Source organism: Molossus molossus, unplaced genomic scaffold (assembly GCF_014108415.1).
Source record: "Molossus molossus isolate mMolMol1 unplaced genomic scaffold, mMolMol1.p scaffold_m16_p_6, whole genome shotgun sequence".
Classification (NCBI taxonomy): Eukaryota; Metazoa; Chordata; class Mammalia; order Chiroptera; family Molossidae; genus Molossus; species Molossus molossus.
The window spans coordinates 103524325-103546208 of record NW_023425399.1 but is presented as its reverse complement, the minus strand read 5'-3'; the positions used below and the strand labels follow the sequence as shown (position 1 = coordinate 103546208).

General features: G+C 38.5%; 1 protein-coding gene across 8 annotated transcripts in view; it reads left to right on the top strand.

Moving 5' to 3' along the window:
* TCF4 (transcription factor 4) overlaps window positions 1–21884 on the top strand; it is a 349525-nt gene that overhangs the window by 106493 nt on the left and 221148 nt on the right. For all 8 annotated transcript variants that reach the window (XM_036244526.1, XM_036244527.1, XM_036244524.1 and 5 more), the window contains exons 4-5: window positions 15741–15802; window positions 18884–18980. In XM_036244526.1, the coding sequence (XP_036100419.1) occupies window positions 15741–15802; window positions 18884–18980 (159 nt within the window). The remainder of the gene's footprint in view (window positions 1–15740; window positions 15803–18883; window positions 18981–21884) is intronic.

Here is a 21884-nt window from a genome sequence, read left to right as displayed (position 1 = left end):
AAAGGAGGGAGTACTGTGATGGGATATGCATGTCCAATTCACAAAGCCCTCTTTGCTTGTACACTGCACACTATACTAATACAGCAATGACACTTGAGGCTCTGTTTCCAGTTGTGGTTGTCTCGACATATACTCATCTTCCCCAGTGTGTGGTTTCCTTGTAGTTTGTGTGGGATTACTGTGTCTCCAGGGGGACAACTGTGATTGGGCTAAACCAGTCAAGGTAACCCTATCCCTTCACTATGGTTTTTAATTTGGGTCTTCTACATCTATGCAAATCCCTGAATGTGTTCCCTGGCTTTAGAGATTGGTTCCATGATGGTCTCAGTTAAGGCAAAGTTCAGGAGGAATTTTGCTCTACTGTAAACGTAACTCTCTACAAGTAAGCAGAGGAATGAGGAAGCAAGTTGTTTCAGAAATCTCATGACCATGGTGGATGGAATCCAGCGTTAGGATGAAGGTGGTCTGGAGATAGCACATGGATGGGTGGAAAGAGCCTTTGTCTTTGCTGGTATGGTGGGTCCACTGAGTATATCAATCTGAAACGTGCTTTGTCCCTGGACTTTCCATTTATCTGGGCTAGTAAAGTCTCCATTTGAAGGGACTTTTAATTAGACTGCACCTAAAATTACCTTGATTTGTGTATCCGTACAACTCACACAATAAATACCACTGCTTCCCTCCTCCTTTCTGCCCTAGACTGCATACCTCAGAAGGGACGGTCCCAGCCTGTACGACTCTCCTTTTTCTAAAACTCCATGCATTTAGCATTCTTTTAGTAATCAAGTACTGCTCTTTATTTATGTCTTCCAATCTAGGTTATATGTGTATTTCAGATAGAAAGAGTTCTATTTTGTATTGATTTTGTATCCAATTTGTGACATATATGCTATCATAATAATAGTAATCATAATAAAAATAGGAGTTATACCTCTGTGTTTTAGGTTCCATGGTGATATTTTTTTCTAAATTATCTAATCATCACAAGGATATTGGAGGGTGGATATAAAAATTCCCATTGTATGGATGAAGATCCATAGACTCGAGATGTTAAAACATTTCTCCCAGATTACACTCCTGTGTGCAAGATAATGGTTGAAAGAAAGAAGGGCTAATGAATGTATTGGGTTTATTTTCTTGAGACAGATGAGACTGAGCAGCCTGAGAACATTTGGTGCTCAGAGGGAGGAAATGCTAAGAGGGGAAAACAAGTCTAAAAGGGAGAGAAGGATAGTTCAAAGACCAGTTTCCTCTGCCTCCCAGTTCTGACTAGTGCCAGCTCTAACCGCTTATGTTTGCTTTGCTTGGAAGATGGAATCACAGTGCCAGAATTCACAGAAGTCTGTTTCAGACGATGCATTAGTCAGGGTATGCTAATTGCTGGAACAAACAACCACCAAACTTTAGTAGCTTCACACCACAAGGGCTATTTCCCTCTGGTGTCACAGAACCTGTGGGGTGGGCCCTGTTCCCTGTAGTCCTTCAGCTCTGGTTTCTTTCATGTCGTAGCTTGGCCATCCCCCCGCCTCAGGGATCCACTAGATTCTTTGTATTGGGCTGAACAAAGAGGGAAGAGAAAGTGCATGGAGGATTACAGGAGAGGTTTTAGCGGCCAGTCCTGGAAAAGGCAAACATTACTTCTCCTCACATTCTATTGGCCAAGTCTTAGGCACATGATCCCACCTTACTGCAGAGGTGGGTGGGAGATAATAGACTTACTGTGTGGTCAGGGTTCGGGGCAATGAAATAGGAAGTGGGGAAAACAGTCTAGTTTTAGCCATGGAGGGTTACACCAGAGACCTGAGAGTTTGGTGACCACTGGTTTTCAGAGGCATTGAGTTTTCAGCCGAGAGACCACCATGTGATACATTCTCAGCCTCTGGAAGACATCGGATTTGAGGCGTGCTGATGGCCTTTAACTGAGAACGTTGTTCACATTCTCTGAAGAGAAGATAATAACATGCATGTCAGGAGTTGTTTGGGAGAGTAAAGGAAATCATGAATTTGTTAACTAGAAATGGATATTTAGACAGTAATTAATCTGCAGTGTTGCTTGAGAAGAAAGAAAAAATGCTGATGCAAAGAGGAGAAGGTAAAGAAAGGTGGGAAGTTTTTCTTTGGAAAACATTGCCATGTTTCATGTCATTAAATTTCATTCCTTTTAATTAAGTCGTTTTTATAAATAGTATAGTGGCTTTCCACAAGTGCATTATTTAACAATTTTTAATTTTTACCATAAAGGTTGTAATTTATAGAACTGATTATTATTTTTAATTTGTAAAACTTACTTTTAATGATTGTGGACTTTTCACTGGATTCAGAGCTACTGCTTTGAAGAGTCCTGCACAGAGTCTTGAATCAAAGTGGGAAAATAACTTGACCTGAGGGCTGGGTGGGCCTTTGAAAGATAAATTACAATACATTTGATATTATGATGAGAATTTATTTTATCCTGTTTTGCATGACTATATGTTGCTTTGCTTTAATTCTGTATTTATGAAGCTTGCAGTGTTTTTCTTTGGCTTTCTTAGTTGTAACCGCAGATTTAGCAGTTTCTTTTGTGTACCACTTGCCTCCCAGAATTTGGCCCAACAGTTTTAAGTAGCTGAACGATTTATCGAGGACAGATCAGCTGAAATGTGGCTCAACTTTAGTAAAGCAGACGGAATGACATAAGGTTAGGTGACTGATGTGTGAGTTTTTGAATTTGATTTGGTTTTACATGGAAAGGTTGAAGCAATGATCCATGTATTCTAATAAAAATCATCAGTACAAATCAAATAAAATCTGGCTTAGTGGCTATTTTCCCACTGTCACTCATGGCTGGCCTGTGCTGTTACAGACCACATTTGGCAGGCACTGGTTTTTTCTACCACAACATCTTAAAGTTGCATTGCAATCTTTGCTATGTTAAGAAGGCATCTTTTCTAATCAAACTTACTGCTAATCTCATCAGATATATCATTATTCTCTACTGACAGCTCTGGCTTCTCCTGAACCCTTTCTCTGCTTCTTGTTTTCTCTCAAGATGCCTGGTTATTGTCATTCTTCAGGTCTTTGTGTTTATTTCCTTTCAAACCAAGGTCATTTCTTCCATCCCTGAGGAAGAGTTACAGCTTTCCACCTTCCACTTAGTGGATTTGTAGGACCCGTACATCATAGCAGCTCGTCTCTCTCTGACCAGTAGTCCATTGGTTATTAGATGGACAAAAGGCAGGCAGCATCCAAGTTGCAGACCCACTAAAAGAACAACATGCTTATTCCCATGAATTTGATTTATTTAAGCTTAAGAAAATACCAGTTGATTCTAATGCGTTTCAATTTCTACCCCCAAAAGCCGGACTCGTAAATTAATACAGATGTATTTCGACTACTTTAGTTATGAGAGTGTTTTAAGTACTTGAAAGTGAAAGGAAGAGTAGTAGCATGCTTAGGGGAAGGGTGCAGTCCATTTTTGTCATTATAGCCCAGACCTGCTATAACAGCCCTGGGCCTTTCGCAGACCAGTGGCGCGCTGTCATGTGGCGATATGGTGCTGTGAGGGCAGCTCAGAGGGGTTCAGCAATGTTTTCATTGCTGATGTGATTAAAAAATGCATATTGCTAGATCTGAAAACTTGGTCTTTATAATGCTATCGAATTTTCCTATGTTTTGCAAGTATTCTAATAAACTTAAGCAAGTATTCTGTTACCTGTTAGAATGAAAGATGGGAATGAAATGGCTTCTTTTGTATTAGATAACTACCAATTGCTTTTTCTTCTGATTTTTTTTTTCATGCTTTTGAAAAATGGTATTAGTCTGCTTATTCTTAAGTATGCAACTTCTTTTGATCCCAATTTCATACTTTCAGTGATTCCAGATAAATCTTTTAAAATGAGATGAATACAAAAACAATTTTCAGAAGCAGAAAGCATAATACACAAGCATGGTTACATTATTGTGAGATAAAATGTAAAACCCTTCAGGTCACCAGTCAGACTTTTCTGACTGCGTGCACACACACACACACACACACACATTTATAAGCCCAACTTGGCAAAACCTTTGCCATGTCTGCCAAGCATTTGGCTGAAATGGAATTATAGGGAAATTTTTCTAAGCATCTATAAATCAGAGTTGAAATCCACCAGCACTGTCCAGTTAATAAAATGACATGAGATTCACCCAAGGTTAGTTAAAGGGACCATTTCCAAATTGATGACAATAAGTTAACTCATTAAATATTGTACAATATGCATATGTTCTGTTAAGTGACCAAGTTTCACTCATAATCTTTTCTATGCTCAAGCTTCTGTCCTCACTTTTTGGCTTTGGCGAGGTCATTTGTGTACCTGACCTTTCAATGTGCAAATATATTCTTTTTAAGGTGTCAGTTAATTACCAGTTTAAAAAACTTAGATATTTTCCACTTTTTTTTTTGGTCAGCCTACAGAAATCACACCAGATTTTCTTGTGTCACAAGAGCAGTTCTGTACTCATTTGATTTTACTTGGGACGCACCGCTGCCTTGGCGGATCTCCTTTGTGCACGGTGGTTTCAGAACGCGGTGCACAGAGGCAGGGAACCCCATTCCGGGCGCATGGACTCCAGGATGGGTTATTTCACTTGGCTTTATGCACTGCATTGATCACTAGTGGGTTGCTCAATCTCGTCTGAATAATTTCCAAGTTAATAGTATATGTGTCTTCATTTATTCTAGTTGCTGTCCTCCTCACCCCCACTGAGGTCACACTGCTACCACTAATAATGTTATCTATTGAGATGTCACCAGTGCATAAATAAACAATTGATGAATATTTCTTACCAATTCAGATAGGACAGAAATTTCAGTCAAGTTTTGCATAGCTTGCCCTACAATTCTGTGGCTTTAAAAACCAGAGATCTGTGAGGTTGCCTCGGACATTGTAAAGGGATATCAATGATATGAAGGTGGGTGAAGTGGGTGTTGAGGGAATTTTCACTTTTTATACTTTTGTGTTTTAATTTTTTAATTAAGAACATAATTAAAAAGTATCTGTAATAGTCTTAAAGTATCTCCCCGTAGATTGCTGATTAGTTTCACAGGGAAAATTTGTAATTATACAGTGGAGAATTCCCATAATACCTTGACCAGGTGATGAAATCAGCATAACAAATGAAGGGGGCAGACCACCACACCATCCTGTGGCTTTTATGTGATATCCTGGGAAAGACACAAGGCCACTTATATAGTAGTATATCCACCTGAATATAATCATGAGGAAGCATCAGATAAAGTCGAATTGAGAAACATTCTATAAACGAACTGACCTGTATTCTTCAAAAATACCAATATTCCAAAAAGAAAAGGAAGACTGAGAAACTATTACTGGTTAAAATAGGTGAGAGAGAGGTGCTGATTAAATGCGGTGACTAATCCGGGATTTTGTGTGTGTGTACCTATACGTGAGATCAGTTGTCATTTATGGACTGTGGATTAGATAAAATCATTATATCAAAGATAGGTTTGCTGATTTTGATAACTATACTGTTTTGTTTTTAGGAAATAAACACAGAATGCGTGGATATGACTGACGCAACCTACTTGCAATGGTTGAGACACAGCAAATTATGTAGTTTTGTTTTATTTTTATTTATCCTCACCCAAGGACATTTTTCCATTTTTTGTTCTGATAGAGCGGGAGGGAGAGAGAGGAAGAGAGTGAGAGAGAAACATCGATGTGAAGGGACACATCGAGTGGCTGCCACCCGCACGACCAACCAGGGCCGGGGACAAACTGCAACCGAGGTACATGCCCTTAGCGGGAACCGAACCCGGGTCTCTCTGTACCGCAGGCCCACGCTCTAACCACTGAGCCAAACCGGCCAGGGCAAATTATGTAGTTTTAATTGCATTGTGATTAAAAGCTTTTGAAAATAAAAGGTGGAGAAACATAGGCACAATTTAAAAATATATTGTTTATGGACTTTAATCTCTTATTTTTTCTTAAATTACTTTCCAGGTAGGGCCAGATTATCTGCGGGGATTTTTTGCGGTCCCTGGGGTATTTTGATGGTCAGCCACAATCTACAACAATATTTTTTATTTACATATCTATATCTATATTTCTATATCTATATCCATATCCATGTCTATATCTGTCTATCTATATATGTGTGTGTGTATTTTTCTTTCCAGAAAGAGTTGTTAGAGTTATTTTGAGATTGATCAGGTGCCACTAGATAAGTAGCAGAAAATTCCTCAAACTTGGAGTGAAAGGGTGAAAATTAACTTTGTTTAGTGTGAGGAAATGAACTTGGTGCAATGTTGTTGTATTATTTGTGGGTTTCAGCCTGGTCAGAGCAGTCTGCATGCAGTTCAGGTCACTTACTGTTCTTTAAATACCACAAAAATTAAATTCTGTCTTAAAATTCTATTCTCTCACAATTCTGATCATCAAACTTCTATTATGTGGTTAAGTATGCAGTATCAGACTGTATATTTAGGCAAATGCATTCTGTCGAGCCCATTAAGTAAAAAATAAAGAGATTTCCCCCTGTCCAAGCTATTACAATATCACGTTTGTAAATTAATTCAGATTTATTTTTAATGGGACTGCTTCCCTTCAAATACATGTGGAGATGGTTTTATAAAACTCTAAACCGTTTGTACATTTTTACAGATTTCTATTTTACATGTTTGGTACTGATTTACCTCTTTTTATTGCAACAGAGATAAAGAATTAGTAGTTTAAAACAGTAGGGACTACATGTTCTGCTGTGATCAAGGAATTAGATAATCTGGCTTGTTTGCTTAAGGGGTCTGTATCTTGAGACTTTTATAGGGTAGTATGAAGGCTCTGAGCCTTCTTATTATGCCAATACCCAGAAGATTGCTTTAATGAGAAGTAAAGGGCCTTTTTCCAATTACAAGGGAATAATTGTATTAAGTTCCTGTGTTATGTCAACCTGCTTTGATTTGATTACTGCAAAAGAAATGGATTTATCTGTCAGTGTTACTTAATTAAGCCTTCTCATTGATGTTTTGCAGAGTAATATAGTGTGGTTTGCACATTTGAGCCTAAATACAAAGAAAATTGGCCTAAAACTAAGACATGACCCCTGAAGATAACATGTAAGATTGATTGCTTGTCATTGCCAGGCCAGGGGCTTCAGTGTTAAACACAGGTAGAGGATTGGGATGTTGAAAGGATAAAGGAAAATCAGTTTATGGAGTGATTATTTCTGTTTTAGAAAACGGATTTTACGAAAGATTTTTTAATATTTAAAACTGTTTGTCCACCAATATTAGCCAAGCACCTGGAATAGGGCATGAGATGAAGTGAGACTAGAAGAAACAGGAGAAGTAGGCTTTGTTAAAGGTGAAAAGGAAAGAGAAGCTAAAGAAGAAAGCAAAAGGAATGATGCCATTTGGGAGAAGTGGACCATTGTGGTTATGCAGAGCAATTACAGCCCACAAATATTTCAATTAAGCCAGCATCCCTTTCCCAGAGCCTCACAAATGGCACCCTAGGGAGAGCAGAGGTATAGGGGGGAAAGAAGGAAAGATAAAATTGTTATATGTTCATCTTGGCTCCTTTTCTCTCTCCATTGGAATAAATGTAATAAATTATTTATCAGATAGGGATTTTAAATATCAATTTGTATATCTTAAGTCATTACAGTATTATCTATTTTGCACCATAAAATTGCATGTATAATTTGAAAAAATGCATGTATAGTTGCATGTACGTTATCAGAGTTACATATTTTATTCTATTAAGATATGAATAATATTAAAAAAAATTTTTTTTGTGTAACATTTTCTTTTCTAAAGTATCTACCTTTTATTCTTTCACATTTTGTGATGTCTATTGGTATATGCATCCTTAAGAGGTACCAAGCACCTAATTAAAATGTCCCCAAAGTGCCCTGGCTCAGCGGTTGGAGCGTCGGCCTGCGGATTGAAGAGCCCTGGGTTCAGTTCCCGCTAAGGGCACGTACGTCAGCTGCAGTTTGTTCCCGGCCCTGGTTGGGTTGTGTGGGTGGCAACCAGTTGATGTGTCTCTCTCACATCAATGTTTCTCTCTCCCTCCCGCTCTATCTGAAGATAAAAATGCAAAAAAAAAAAAAAAAAATCCCCCAAATTATATTCACTTTTAATTTAGGTACTTTGAAGCTTATATATATAGTATCGGAGTTACATGGTATGTTTTAAAGTCTTCGGGTATGGCAACTTACCTTCATTTGTTATTCTCAGTGGATTTTGAAATAAATCTCTTCACCCCTGAACATTATCTTTTAGTAAGATTGATTTTTATTAAGTACATTTAGACTGGGTACATTTCTAAAAGTCGAAGAGGCATACACAATTCACACTGCTGTGCTCTTGCCTCAGTTATTCATGGCTCTCTCTTCTGGGTTCTTGCTTCGGAAGATGAGAGCCTCAAAGGACTGACTTCTCTGTAATAGAAAGACCCTGACTGGTCAGTGTCACTCATTTGAAATGGAAGGGTGCTAAATAATGCCACATCTCCACATTTCATGGTACATTATTCAAGCCAGAATTTTATCCAAGTTAGGTTGTTATAGATGACATCCCAATTATATGGATCGATATGAAGATTTCAAGGGTACTTTGTCTCAGTTTCATAATAACTCTTTAGTCACCTTGAGTTTTGAATTTCAGAATAAGAAACACTACTGGCATGTTCCCAACAAAGTAGTTATGCATTTATTTAGTTGCTTTCATATTTTCTGAATTTTGTATTATATGAAAATGCTTTTCTTGTTTTAGAGCACAAAAAATGCAATTGACTTTATATTTTAAATATCTGAGATTATTTGGTGTACATCTTTGAAAAAGTTTATTTTGAACTTAAGGAAAATAATATTGTTATAAGCAATATTCTAAAGGACACATTAATAGAAGTTTAAGTTGGAGGGCAGTAAAGGCTAAAATACTGTAGTCATTTGCCCCTGAACAAGTTTTCCTACCATGCTTCTCTCTTCAGTATATCCACATTTTACCCTTCCTTATACACTTTATATATTTATAGTTGAACTTGTACTTGGCCTTTGAGTTTTCAGGTTTACTTGGGGAGGAACTCCGTCAGTGCCGAGAATGCCCACATTGACTGCAGTGATGAAAACAGAAGGCCAGTCTCTGTTCTCTGGGGTGAAGGATCTTAGGATTTGTGTGGGATGCAGCACCACAACCTTCCTCCTTTGCTCAGTCCATTTTGGAGGGGCTGGAAGTTTCTTGTCACTCATTACACAGATTATTCATCATGAAGTATATCTTGTCTCTTATAGAAACAGAAAGTAGTGATCATGGTCGTGTGGACGTTGTCTCTTAATATTTGAAGCTCACTCTGCCTTAGTACTCCAATTTGACTTCAGATTCCTCTACTTAAAGCTCTTATTATACTGGCTGCTAATGAAAATGTGCACATCCTTAACACGCTCTTTGCTGATGAAATATTTTGAACTCTAAATTCATCTGGCACTGACGGAGAGCATATGCCATCTCAGTTTGTGTGGAGGGCTCAGCCAAGGGTTCTTCCTGGACTAGGAAATTAGTAGGAGCCACAGATGTACGCAGTCTGTGAGTCTCCATGATGATGTGGAAGGTATTTAATAGTGTCTGTTGTTTCGGAGCAAAGGTTTTAAGACAGAGTAGACTTTAACATGTTTTAGAGTGTTCATCTTTCCAGGAAAAACTTAGCCCAGTCCCCCAATGCATTCTGAGTGTGTAGAAGCTTTCATCGGGAAATCAATATATTTCTACAAAAGTAGGGATTTGTAGACTCTTAGAGCAATGCAGAATCCTATTCTGGTTGTTTTCTGATTTCATGAAACTCTAGGGCCTTGGGTGTTTGGCATGATCTGGTGCAAAGTATGGAAAAAACCAATACACAACTCTAATGACCACAAATAGACAGAGTTAGGTAACTCTCACACTTGTTTATTTCAAATCAAGTTTACACCTACATAATATTTAGGCTGTGTTCTTAGCTTCGGCTGTGGGTCAGCATATATAATTTTTCACAGCATATTCTTTATATAGCACACGGAAATATGTTGGAATGGTGAGACATATAGAGGACATTCTAAAGGTAAAGTAAGCCATGAAACAAATCTCATGGTTACTGAATTCTCACTGTGATTGTCCTACAGAGGTTCACGGAGAAGGTGAGATTTGTTTACTCAGTGCACATTGGCTATTTATGTTAAGCAGAACTCATGGTCATAAAAAGTGAGACTCAGATTTCCTTGACCAGTTCACAATTTTACGTATTTATGTAGTGTGATTTTCTTAGATTTTGGGTGGTATTAGTAAGTTGGGCTCTCATGGCAGATATTGGTTACTGAGCATTTGCCTGGTACTTCCCTAAGTGTTTAGTAAATATTAATGAGCTCATTTACTTTAATAATAACTCCTTGAGGCCGGAAATCCTACTATGCCCTTATCTCCTGTTAGATACCTACTGTGGGTGGGTCCTAGGTTTTCACTTCAGTTTTCCTAGACCCAAGAGGCCATTAAATTTTCGAGATTGGCTGATGTCCTCAGGGCAGACATGTGCTTTCCTCCCTGGTCACAGCTTTCACTTTGATTTTGGTTTGATAATTCCTTATTCTCTAGTCAGCTGATTGGTGTTTATTATCCATCATTTTAGTTTTTGTGGGAGAGTTGTCCAAATACACTGGCCTATTTCCAATAATGGACATGAAACCCACTTACTTCACAGTTGACAAAAATGGGTTCAGAGAGGCCAGGGACTGGCTCAGACCCTAGAGGCGGTACGCAGAGCCCCGCTGCTGAAACCCAGGTCTCTGCCTCGACTCTCACTGCTATTTTTTCTGGTCTCTCTGATAGTTTTGATCTCATGGAAATTTGAGGAATCAAACTATAAGCCTAATGAATATAGATGGGAAATCATAGAAATGAAAAATTATGTCTGTATCTTTTCTCTAAATGGAGTTTGGTTCCAGTTCTCTCTTCATCTCACTTTGGTGTTTTAAATATTTTTTTCTTTATTGATTTTAAAGAGAGAGGGAGGGAGGGAGAGAGGGAGAGAGATAGAAACATCGATTGGCTACCTCTCGCACGTCCTCTACTGGGATCGGGCCTACAACCTGGGCATGTGCCCTGACCAGGAATCGAACCAGTGACCTCTTGGTGCATGTGTTGATGCTCAACCACTGAGCCACACCGGCTGGGCACTTTGGTGTTTTGATGCTGAAATGTCAGACATGTGAGAGGGGGCTTGTATATAACTCCTCAAATACAATGACAATTTAGATGGTCAGGCTGCCTTCTAAAGCAATTGTCTATCCCATGAAAGTCTATCCCATGTGTCTGTCTTAGTTTAGGGTAGAATAAATTTGAAAAATCATGAACAATCGAGTCTGGTTTAGTCTTGTGAAAGAATAATTTCCATTATCCACTTGCTTTTTTCTCCTTTCCCTTCTGCTGCCTCAGTTATTCTTTCTGTTATTTATTCTCATCTTGGATGGAGGTGGTAACAGAACAGGAGATGCTCATTGAGAACCTTCTTTCACTCTGCTTCGCCTCAGTGGCTTCGAGGATCTTGACACCCTCTTCATTTCCCTGCAGTGTACGTTTTGATAAGCTCATCGTACCACTGGCTTTGCTGTTCTCCTACTTATATTTTTCAGTCTCTTGATTTCCTCTAATATTTACTTTTATATAATTGGTATCGTATAGAGTTCTGCAATCTTCTGTGGACACAAGAATGGGCATTAGCTGCCAACTAAATACATTTGCCTGGACAGAAGTGCTGGTCGTGGAGAGACCTGCGGTTCTCACCAGGAGGACGTTTTCCTGGTGGAGAAAAGCACTCATTGGTGTGTAGCATTGACAGCAGCTGTGTTGGCCAGCTCTGCCACTTACTGTCACCTTGGGGAAGGTATCTGTGCCATGTAAGCCTCAGTTCTCCATATATAAAGTGGAGATACTGTTAGTGCGTTGAAGTGCTTAGCACAGTGTCTGACACATATCTAAGACACTAAATGTTAACTGCTATTATATTTTGAGAGATAAAGAACAGTTTAGGCAGATGGAACAGAGGTACCAAAACATGGGGGATATGAGCGTGTGTGCAGTGTTCTGAGGCCATGTGTGGGGTTTACATAAGAAAATGCGTCTGGGCAAGAACCATGGGGATGCAGTTGTGGTGGGGGTGTGTACTGAATGCTGCTGAAATCTGCAACCTAGGCATGGATTTAAAGAGAGGGAGTTGAGACAGGCGATTGTTGGAGTGGGGCATGCAGCTGTCTTGTGCTCCCAGTAGAATAGGGTGGTGGATCTTGAACTCCCGTGTACGTGAAAATTACTCGGGGAACTTTTGAAAAACACTGTGTGTGTGTGTGTGTGTGTGTGTGTGTTTATGTGTGTTCATCCCCCTTCCCAGGCCCAGTCCCTGGAAATTCAGACTCACTAGGTCTGCCTTGGACCCTAAGCTGCTGATATTTGATGAGCACACCATGGGATTCTGATGCCCAGTGGTCCTCAGATGCACTTCCAGAGCCCTGGGATCTTGTTGAGGACATGCATGCCAATTTACTGGCAGTTCTGATGAAACTCAGTGGGAGGGAAGATAGAAACAAAAAAATATAAAAGTAGCATGTTTACATTCATTATGAGTTACAAATATCCATGCTTTAGCCTTGTGTTTCCCTGCTATGGATGAATGAGCACCAGTTAAACAGATATATTTTCAAAGATAAAATACAATCAGCATATAATATATTGTTCTATTTAGGTTTTGGAGAGCTAGGGATTCGCCCTTATCTCCTAGATCTAGCGGGAGGCCAGGGGGTGGAAAAGCCTGTTAAAAAGAGCAATACCCGGCAGGAAGGTGCACAGCACGAGGTCAGGAAATGAGAAAGGTGGGAATGGGAAAGGATGGCAAAAGAGCAGTGAGATTTGATTGGTTGAGAATCTTATTTGCTAAGGAACCCAGCTAGTATTTAACCTGGTTTTTGTTGTTGTTGTTTTTAAACTAAACTTTCAGCATTTTTAATTAGTGGAATGCTCACTTGCTTTTGAAATTGCCCAGTTGGGAATACCCAAGTTTTGATGTATTTTATCTGCCTGCTAATTCTTTATTTTGTGGACAGAACATTTTATATAAAGGTCTCTTGAAACACTCTAGCTCAGGTCTGGGTTAAAAATACATGTCACTCTGCATTTAGTAAGAGTTCATACTGAATTATAAATAAAATTCCAGTTTATCTGTTCTCCAACTAATTCTTTCTTTTTGCTTTTTAATATGATTTTTTCATAAACACAGGGCTTCTCCATCCTGGCACAATTGACATTTGGGGCCAAAACATTTTTTTTTTTTTGTTATGTGGGATTGTTCTGTGTATCTGTAGGATGCTTAGCAGCATCCTGGTTTCTACCCACTAGATGCCAGTACATTCCTCCCTACACCCTCCTGAAGTTGTGACAACTCAAAATGTCTTCAGACGTTGCCACATGTGCTCTGGGGGCCATAATAGCCCCTGGTGGAGAACTGGTCTTATTTCCTCCTAGTCTCTGACCACTTTTTGTTGTTGTTGTTGTTGTTGTTGTTGTTGTTGTTGTTAATCCTCACCCAAGGATATTTTTTCATTGACTTTTAGATAGAGCTAGAGTGGAGGGGAGGGAAGGTGGGGGGGAGCGGGAGAGAGAGAGAGAGAGAGAGAGAGAGAGAGAGAGAGAGAGAGAGGTGAGAGAGACACATCAATTGGTTGCCCCCCTTAAGACCCGGACTGACCAGGGATCTAAACTGCTACCCAGGTGCATGCCCTTGATCTGGAATCAAACTTGTGACCCTTCAGTCTGTGGGCTGGTGTTCTAACTGCTGAGCTAAACCAGTCTGGGCCCCTCCTACTTTTTTTGTTTAAAATCCTCTTTGAAAATTGAAATGATAAAATGTGTCTAAATAATATGACATCTTATGATAGAGGTAGGGGTTTATCCCTTTCCTTCGTTATTTTTTGGCCAAAGTTAAGAGCAGGCATTTCTCCCATTAATCCAAGCTGGCTGTTTCAGGTAACAAGTACTCTAAGATGTGCCAGACTTCAGAAAAGCTGCATTGTTTGAGAGATTTTGTCACTTACAGTGTTTTTTGTTTGTTTTTGCTGAAAATAGTTGGTTATTGGTTAAGGATGAAGCAAGCCGTGTAGACCACAGAACTGATTCACGTGAGAATCCAGAGGGTTCCACATCATTTCTTTGTGTACTTCAGTTCAGCCTACATGGGCTAGGCCAGGAGGTTGGTTGTTAAACAGCAGGTTGGGAGAAAGTATTGCACCTTCTCTCCAGATTGGATGCACTCCCAAGAGCTTTCTTGACATTCCTTAAAACTCACAGTCCCTGATTTTAGCTGTCCACAGGGGACATCGCTTTGCAGTTGCTTTTATCTTCTGAAACACCAAAAAAGAAACCAAAATAAGTTGTTTAAAAAAGAAAGAATTCAAGTTTAGTGCTGAGAGTTGTTTTTTATTGTTGTTCTGGTCCATCTCTTAAGATATTCTAAAACGATGTGTACGCCACGGTACCTAAAAAAATAAGTCAATTAATTATACTGTGACTACTTCTGCTGGTAAGAAAATAGCAGTAATAAAAGGAATGACAGTAGAGCATAAAGAGAATAAACAGTATCACTGGAATGTTAGGAAACACAATAAATGGGATTATGTCTGCTGAACCAAAGTTTCACACCTCCTCCTCCACTTCTGCCAAGGGAACTTTGTGATGGCCATCTGTTATCAACCGTGATCAAAATAATAGAACAGTGAAACTTTTTATACTTACAAAGGGCCTTTCATCAAAAATCTCAAAGTTGCTTCTAAATATAGAGTGACTGATCTTTAAAATCTTAAAACACTTTTCTGTTTTAAGCAATTAATATGATAACTTAGTTGTTACACTCTCTACCCCGAGTACTTGCTGCTTGACACCCTGACTGAGCAGTTAGCAGTCGGTCAGCATTAGAACTTTGTGCTCCTGGTCTTAGAAGAATGCCAACTTCCCAGTGGTTCATGTAGGTCTCCTCGCCATCACTGACCAGCGTGAAGCTTTGAGAACTTTCCACATCTCACTGTCCAGATGAAGGATTGGAGACCAAGCGGCCAGTCCATTAAAAAGAAATAAATGAATGAATGAATGAATGAATAAATAAATAAATAAAAAACTGAGGTAGTGTTATCTTAACTTAAAAAACAAAATTCCAATATGCATGTAGTGTACTGGTAGAAATAGATGACTGGATTCTTTTTAGTCTTGTATATTTTGTTGCATGTCTGTTGTCTGGTGTGACAAGTGTTGGCTAGAGAACAGAGCATTCAGGAGTATTATGGCAGGGATGCTGCCGATGTTAGTATGACTATTTACCTGTATTTAACTTTGTTTTTTTGTATTAAGGTTGTGTTAATGTATTTTTACACTTCTTTTGTCCAGAGGATTTAAATAAAACTTTAAGTGCAGTTTTTTGTCTATAAAAGTTGAGGCTCTGAAACACTGTGAAAGATGGAAGTAATTTTTATGTTCATACCTCTGGTTCCTGAGGGTCCAGTTCATTTTTGCTGTGAATTTAAATGAGTTAATTTAAGTAGACGGGTCAGAAGCCACTATCATTGTGGTAGCCTGTGCCTGATTCTTAATTAAAGGCAACAGGAGATTAATTTGAAACATTAATTTAAAAGTGCATATACAAAAAGAAAGAATTATTGCAAGGAAGCCTAAAGAACTTTTCTCTTGTCCCTAGATGTAGAAGACAGAAGTAGCTCAGGGTCCTGGGGGAATGGAGGACATCCAAGCCCATCCAGGGTAAGTATATCTAATCTTTCTTCCCCCATCCAGACATCCCACATATGTAAATTGACAAACTGAAGGTGAGTTTCTCTCAAGCAAGCACACACACAACTGTACAGATATATATGCACACTAAGTTTAATAAGGATCAGCTTGTGTTTGGATTTTCTTTTTTATTCTCTTATTGGATGCTACTATTGAATTAGACACCTGTTCTACTGCTAACCAGAAGAAAAATCTTTCATTAAATATTTGACTTTACTTTTCCAGTTATTGATCTAGTATTATAGAAAGTTATTTTTTGTAGATGGCACATCTTTGGAAAAAATCCTAGTACTGCATCCCTGTAATACATTGGTGTAAATAGACTACTGAATAATTCTGAAAATGTAGTATGAAGGTCTAGCCTATCAGTATAATCTACATACTAAATCTGGGTTGATTTCACTTTGTAAACATGTTATTATTCCACCAGTAGTGCTTTTGGTTGCCATTGAGCCTCATTCATTTATTTGGAGTCAGATTTTTCCTACTCTTTTGTTGTTGTTTTTTTAAAGGAGGGACATCTGTAATTCTTTCTTTTTTTAAAAAATATGTTTTTATTGGTTTTTTTAGAGAGAGGAAGGGAGAGAGAGATAGAAACATCGATGTGAGAGGGAAATATCAATCGGCTGTCTCCTGCTCGAGCCTGCAACCTGGGCATGTGCCCGACTCGGAATTGAACCAGGCCCTCTCAGTCCATGGGATCACGCTCAATCCACTGAGCCACACCGGCCGGACAGATTTTTGCTACTCTTTTTCATGGTTTTCCTTCATAATTTAGTTGTTAGTTAGCTTTGGTATAATGGGATGACCATGGAATGGGATGGGAGAGGGTGGTTAGGCCATATGTGTTTCTGTATGTGTATGATTTGGGCATGTCATTTCACCTTTTTGATCTTCATTTTCCTAATGTATAAAATGAAGAACTGGAACCAGCGGATCCTTTATGTTCCTTCCAACTTGTATAATCTGTCTTCTGCTAAATTATTTCTAGGCTCTCTAAAATCTATGCCAGCTTTTATAATATACATATAATGCCCCAAATTAAAAATAGACTTAGAGCACATAGCTGAACAAACATCTGTACCTCCCCCAACCAGCTATATAGATGAAGCATTCTGTAGGGAGTATACCATTTTACTGTAAGTATTCACATAAATTTGATGGGGGGAGGGCGAGTCTTTGTTTCGGCAAAAGAGGTAAGGAAGGTAGGTAATCAAGCTGTAAAAGGAGGACATTTCAGCCATGGTTATCCATTTCCACTTGTCCTTCGGCCCTGTGGTTCTCACTCCAGCCTTCAGGGTACAGCAGGATCTCTAAGCTTACCAGCAACTTTGTTCAGCCCTTGTACCAGCTGTCGAGTTTGACATTCTCTAGTGCATTGTATGGACGGGTTGAGGAAATCTTTCCTCCTCCTCATGTTACAGTCTGCACTTGCAGAAATAAATCCATTCCCCTTGACAAGAAGTGTAGGAGATGCCAGTGCTTCCCTCTGTTTAGTTCATTCAGACCTACTTAATTTCTTAGGATTTCTCAGTTTAATACACAGAGTACTTTTCAATGTATTTCTGAGAAGAAGATCCATTTAGGATCATCCTGACTCGTGTTTAGTGTTCGTTAACTGTTCTGCCACTTTATCAGGGAAAATATTGGTGAATAGTTTGAATCAATATTTTGCTATTTATATTTTCTAAATCCAGGGAGTTGGCATGAGACAGATTATTGTGGCTGACGTGTACCTATACAACCTAAGTCTCTCTTTTCTCATCTTAAAATGGTGATATTATAGACTACCTTGCAGTACTATGCTGAGGTTTAAATCGGATAATGTTTAAGTTGTTAGAATACTCTTCAGTATGGGGACACATAATAATTAGTACTGTGCAGTACTTGGTATAGAATGAGTGCGTGTAAACCCCATGCTGGGTGTGTGGCATGTTTCTGTACACTGACATGTTGACAGCATCAGGTTACAGCATCATTCACCTGAATTTTTACAAATGAGGAAAAGCAATTGAAGCAGCCCTGTGCGGAACTTGAAGGGTCCCAGTTATTCTCTCGTGAGCTGACGTGCATTTCGTGTTCCATACAGCACCGTCTTTTTTATGTGGGCAGATCCTGCCCTTTGGCTAACATGCCAGCTGACACCTCTGAGCAAATTTGACGTAGTCTCTATGGGCAGTGCGGCCAGCTGAGCAGAACGACTTTTCTTTTTCCTTTTTAGTTACTTAGTGCACCTTAGTAGATTAAAATTTGAAACATATAATATACAAGTATATGATTTTCTTTCATATAGGCTTTCATTTCCTTCATGAGAAAAGTAAGTGACTGGGCAGTTTAAAAACATTTTAATTTTAAATTCCCATTAAAACAATGATTTAATCATAGTAATGACAGAATTACTGTCTGTTTTAAAACTATATTTGTGGCACACTAGTCTAAACCTAGAAGTACTAATTTATAGTAAAGTCCTGATGTTCATTCATAGTCATATTGTAATAATTTTAATATTCTCTGTGTTATTTATAGAATGATCCAATTCTCTTACAACCACAATAACAACTATAACAAAACATTGAAATTTCAATATCATAAAAACCACATGTTGCTTTTTCAAAGACTCTACCTGCATCTTCCAGAAGCTGTTTATGATAGGCTGTGGGTAGTTTTCTCCTGTAGTACAGCCTTACTGTTTTAGGAAGGACAGTGTGGGCGTATCAAAATAAAAACTTTTAATATTTACAATGTATTTTATTTATAAGGTGTTTTACCTGCATTATTTCATTTAATCACACCAACAACTTTATGCAACTTAGGTCGATTATTATTGTTCCCTGGAGTTCACCGCAGCTGTGAGGATAATTCAAACTGCAGACACTAGAGCCCTCTCTTAACCTGCACCAGTGAAGATGCACTTTCCTCATGATGAGGTTCCTAGGTCAGGATGGTGGACTCTACTCTCTTTGAGTCAGAGAGGTCTCAACAGTGGGAGCGTATTTCAGTGCTGATTTAGTTCATGTAAAATTGAAACTTATGCTGTTATTTTATTTACAGAACTATGGAGATGGGACTCCCTATGACCACATGACCAGCAGGGACCTTGGGTCACATGACAATCTCTCTCCACCTTTTGTCAATTCCAGAATACAAAGTAAGACAAATTTTAAATTAACATGATTTTTTTTTTTTTTTCACTGTATATGTTTTACCATGGAAAGGAGAACACAAGCCCAGATAGTTGTTCTGGTTTTAGGAACCTGGATTTTTAGTCAGTTCTCTGTAGTAATTTTAAACTGTAGGAAAAATAGTCTGTGCTTCGTAATAGCACATGAAGAACTAAGTGTCATGACCATGTGTAATTACAGAATTTCATTGAATCTGCATGGAAGTTTTGTCTTCCTTAGACACAAAGCACTTACTGCAATTTCTTTTGCAATAGTAGTTTTCTAAGGAAAGGGTGCTGAAATAAAAGTGGTGACTATTTAAAATAAAAATATCATTGGGTCTGCCAGTTGGCAATGAATTATAGTCAGTATTAGCTGTGAATTTTCATTAATATGGGTTATGGAAACCCCTTTAATAATGGGAATAGTGTGCTTAATAGCTTATTGCGTTTAAGTCAGAGTAGTGCCTTCAAGTTGAATTGTGAAGTCTGGTTGTGTGTGTATCAAGGGGTGAACTTCATGCTGGTGGTCTGGGCAGTCAGCACCCTGCTTCCCTGGGGGTGAGCTCTGGAGTTTGATGCAGTCTGTGTGTCTGCAGCCGCCTTGTTCTGCTGGGGCCGTAGGGAGGTTCCCTGCCTTGACTGCCCTGGAGGGCGTTTGCTGAACGGCCTTGACCTGAGCAATGAAAAGATCATTTGTAATCGCTTAAGAGGTCTCCATAGCTGGCTCCTTTACTTTTGATTGAAAAAATAATCTTTGTTCTAGTAAATGTGAGTTTTTAACAATATTAGTAAATCTCTCAACTTGGTCAAATTTTATAGGCCAAATTTCATTTATCCTCAATAAATAAAGTTAAATTTCTTGGAGCAAGCTGTTGGCCAGTACTCCAAGGAAAACATACAGCCATGATTATATCATCTAAAACATAACTGACAATGCTTTCGAGACTGTCCCGAGTTTTAAGCCTTGGAATATACTTGTCACTTAAGATGTAGGTAGACCTTGAATCTCAGAATTTTCCCCCTCAAAATCATTATTAAATCCATCTTAGGAATTTCAGGTATTGAACATAAAATAGAGAAAGCAGAGAAACACTAGCAATTTATTTTTAATGGATAATATCATATGTTGTTCCCTTACATGTCATCCCAACTTTGAGAATCACAAAGTTGTCTTTGATCATAGGTTGTTCTTATATTGTGCTGTTTTTACTTTAAAATGGTAAATTTAATGTATGTATTTGTTTTAACTTTGTAGCTAAAACAAGAATCCCAGTTTTTCATCAGTTGTTGCTGGGAAGGTATAATACGTTTCCTGTTTTCAGGATATACAGATGCAGATGGTTAGATATATTTATCAACTTAAAATTTAAAGAACAACTTTAGATGCTTCAATGACAGTAGTAATAATTTTAAATTCTAATGCCATTGCTTCTCTTTTCATCCCCACCCAAACTTCATAAAAAGAAAAAATTAATTTGAAAACAAAAATCTTGAGGAGTAACACCTACAGAAAGAGTATATTAAAGAACTTCCTTAGTAGATTCTAAAATTATCCTCTGACAAGCTAGAGTAAGTAAAGTAGAATAAATAAATTACTACTTTTATTTAGAAGTTCATGTAATACACATTTAAAATGTTTCCTGCCCTGGCCGGTTTAGCTCAGCAGTTAGAGTGTCAGCCAGTAGACCGAGTGGTCTCAGGTTCAATTCCTGGCAAGGGCATGTACCTGGGTTGCAAGTTCGATCCCTGGCCCTGGTCAGGTTTGTGTGAGGCAGCCAGTCTGTCTGTCTCTCTCACATCGATGTTTCTCTCTCTCTCTCTCCATCCCTCCTTTCCACGCTATCAAAAAATCAATGGAAATATATCCTTGAGTGAGGCTTTACAAGGAAAAAAATGTTTTCCTAAAGAACAACTTGATAAATTAATATTACAGAATATACTAAGCAGTACAAAAATAGTAAATAATTGTGTTGTTCCTGTATCCTTGTGAGCAACTGTTTTACCAACCGAATTCATTTTCAATCCAAATATTTAAAATATAAGTGGGATGAGAGTCTAGAGGGAAGAGTTCTTTTCACTTAGTTGTTGTTTAAGCTGAAAGTCAATGTCAGTTGTGTTCTTTTATCCAGTCTGCCCTCCTTCCCATTAAACTCTTAAATATGGAGGCCAAGACAGTCTCCTGCATTGTGATAGGAAATGCTACTATGTCCGGAGGCTCCCACCCACTGTTCCCAATGAAAGGGCTTCTCTGTTAGATAAGCTGTCTGGTCTGAAACATGGCTCTTTATTGTTTACAAACTGCTACATTTTCCACCTCAAGCAGATTTTTGCACTGAAAAGAATTGTGCTTGAGCTAAATGGTTTATCTGACATTAACAGTGCAGTGTCAGACTGGGGTCAGGGAAGTCTCCCTCAGATCCAGAGAGCATGGTGCAGGGTGCAAAAAAAGGAAAACGGGAGAAAAAGACATTTAAACAACTATAGAATACCTTGCATTTTTAGTTTAGAGAAGAATTTTTATGAAATATTTTTAGAGAACTGACTGTGATGCTGAATTAAAAACTCTTCCCACCCTTATAATTTCTCACATCCCAAACGCCTTCGTGATTGGCTTGAGCATCTCAGGGCTAGATTCGGGAACAAAGATTCTCATTGATTGTGCTCAAGCTGCTGTTTATTTAAAATGAAATCACTTTTGACATGAGCGATGCTTGGTGTTATGTTGCATAGATAGGTCGTTTTTAAGAAATTAAAAGCAACTAGTTTACAAAGGGAGACAGACCAAATAAGATCTATTAGCATAGAGAACAATTTGAACTCATAGAATATAAGGTATATTCTAAACTGTTCTTTGTGTCCAAATCCATACTCTGTGTTACAATCTTTGTG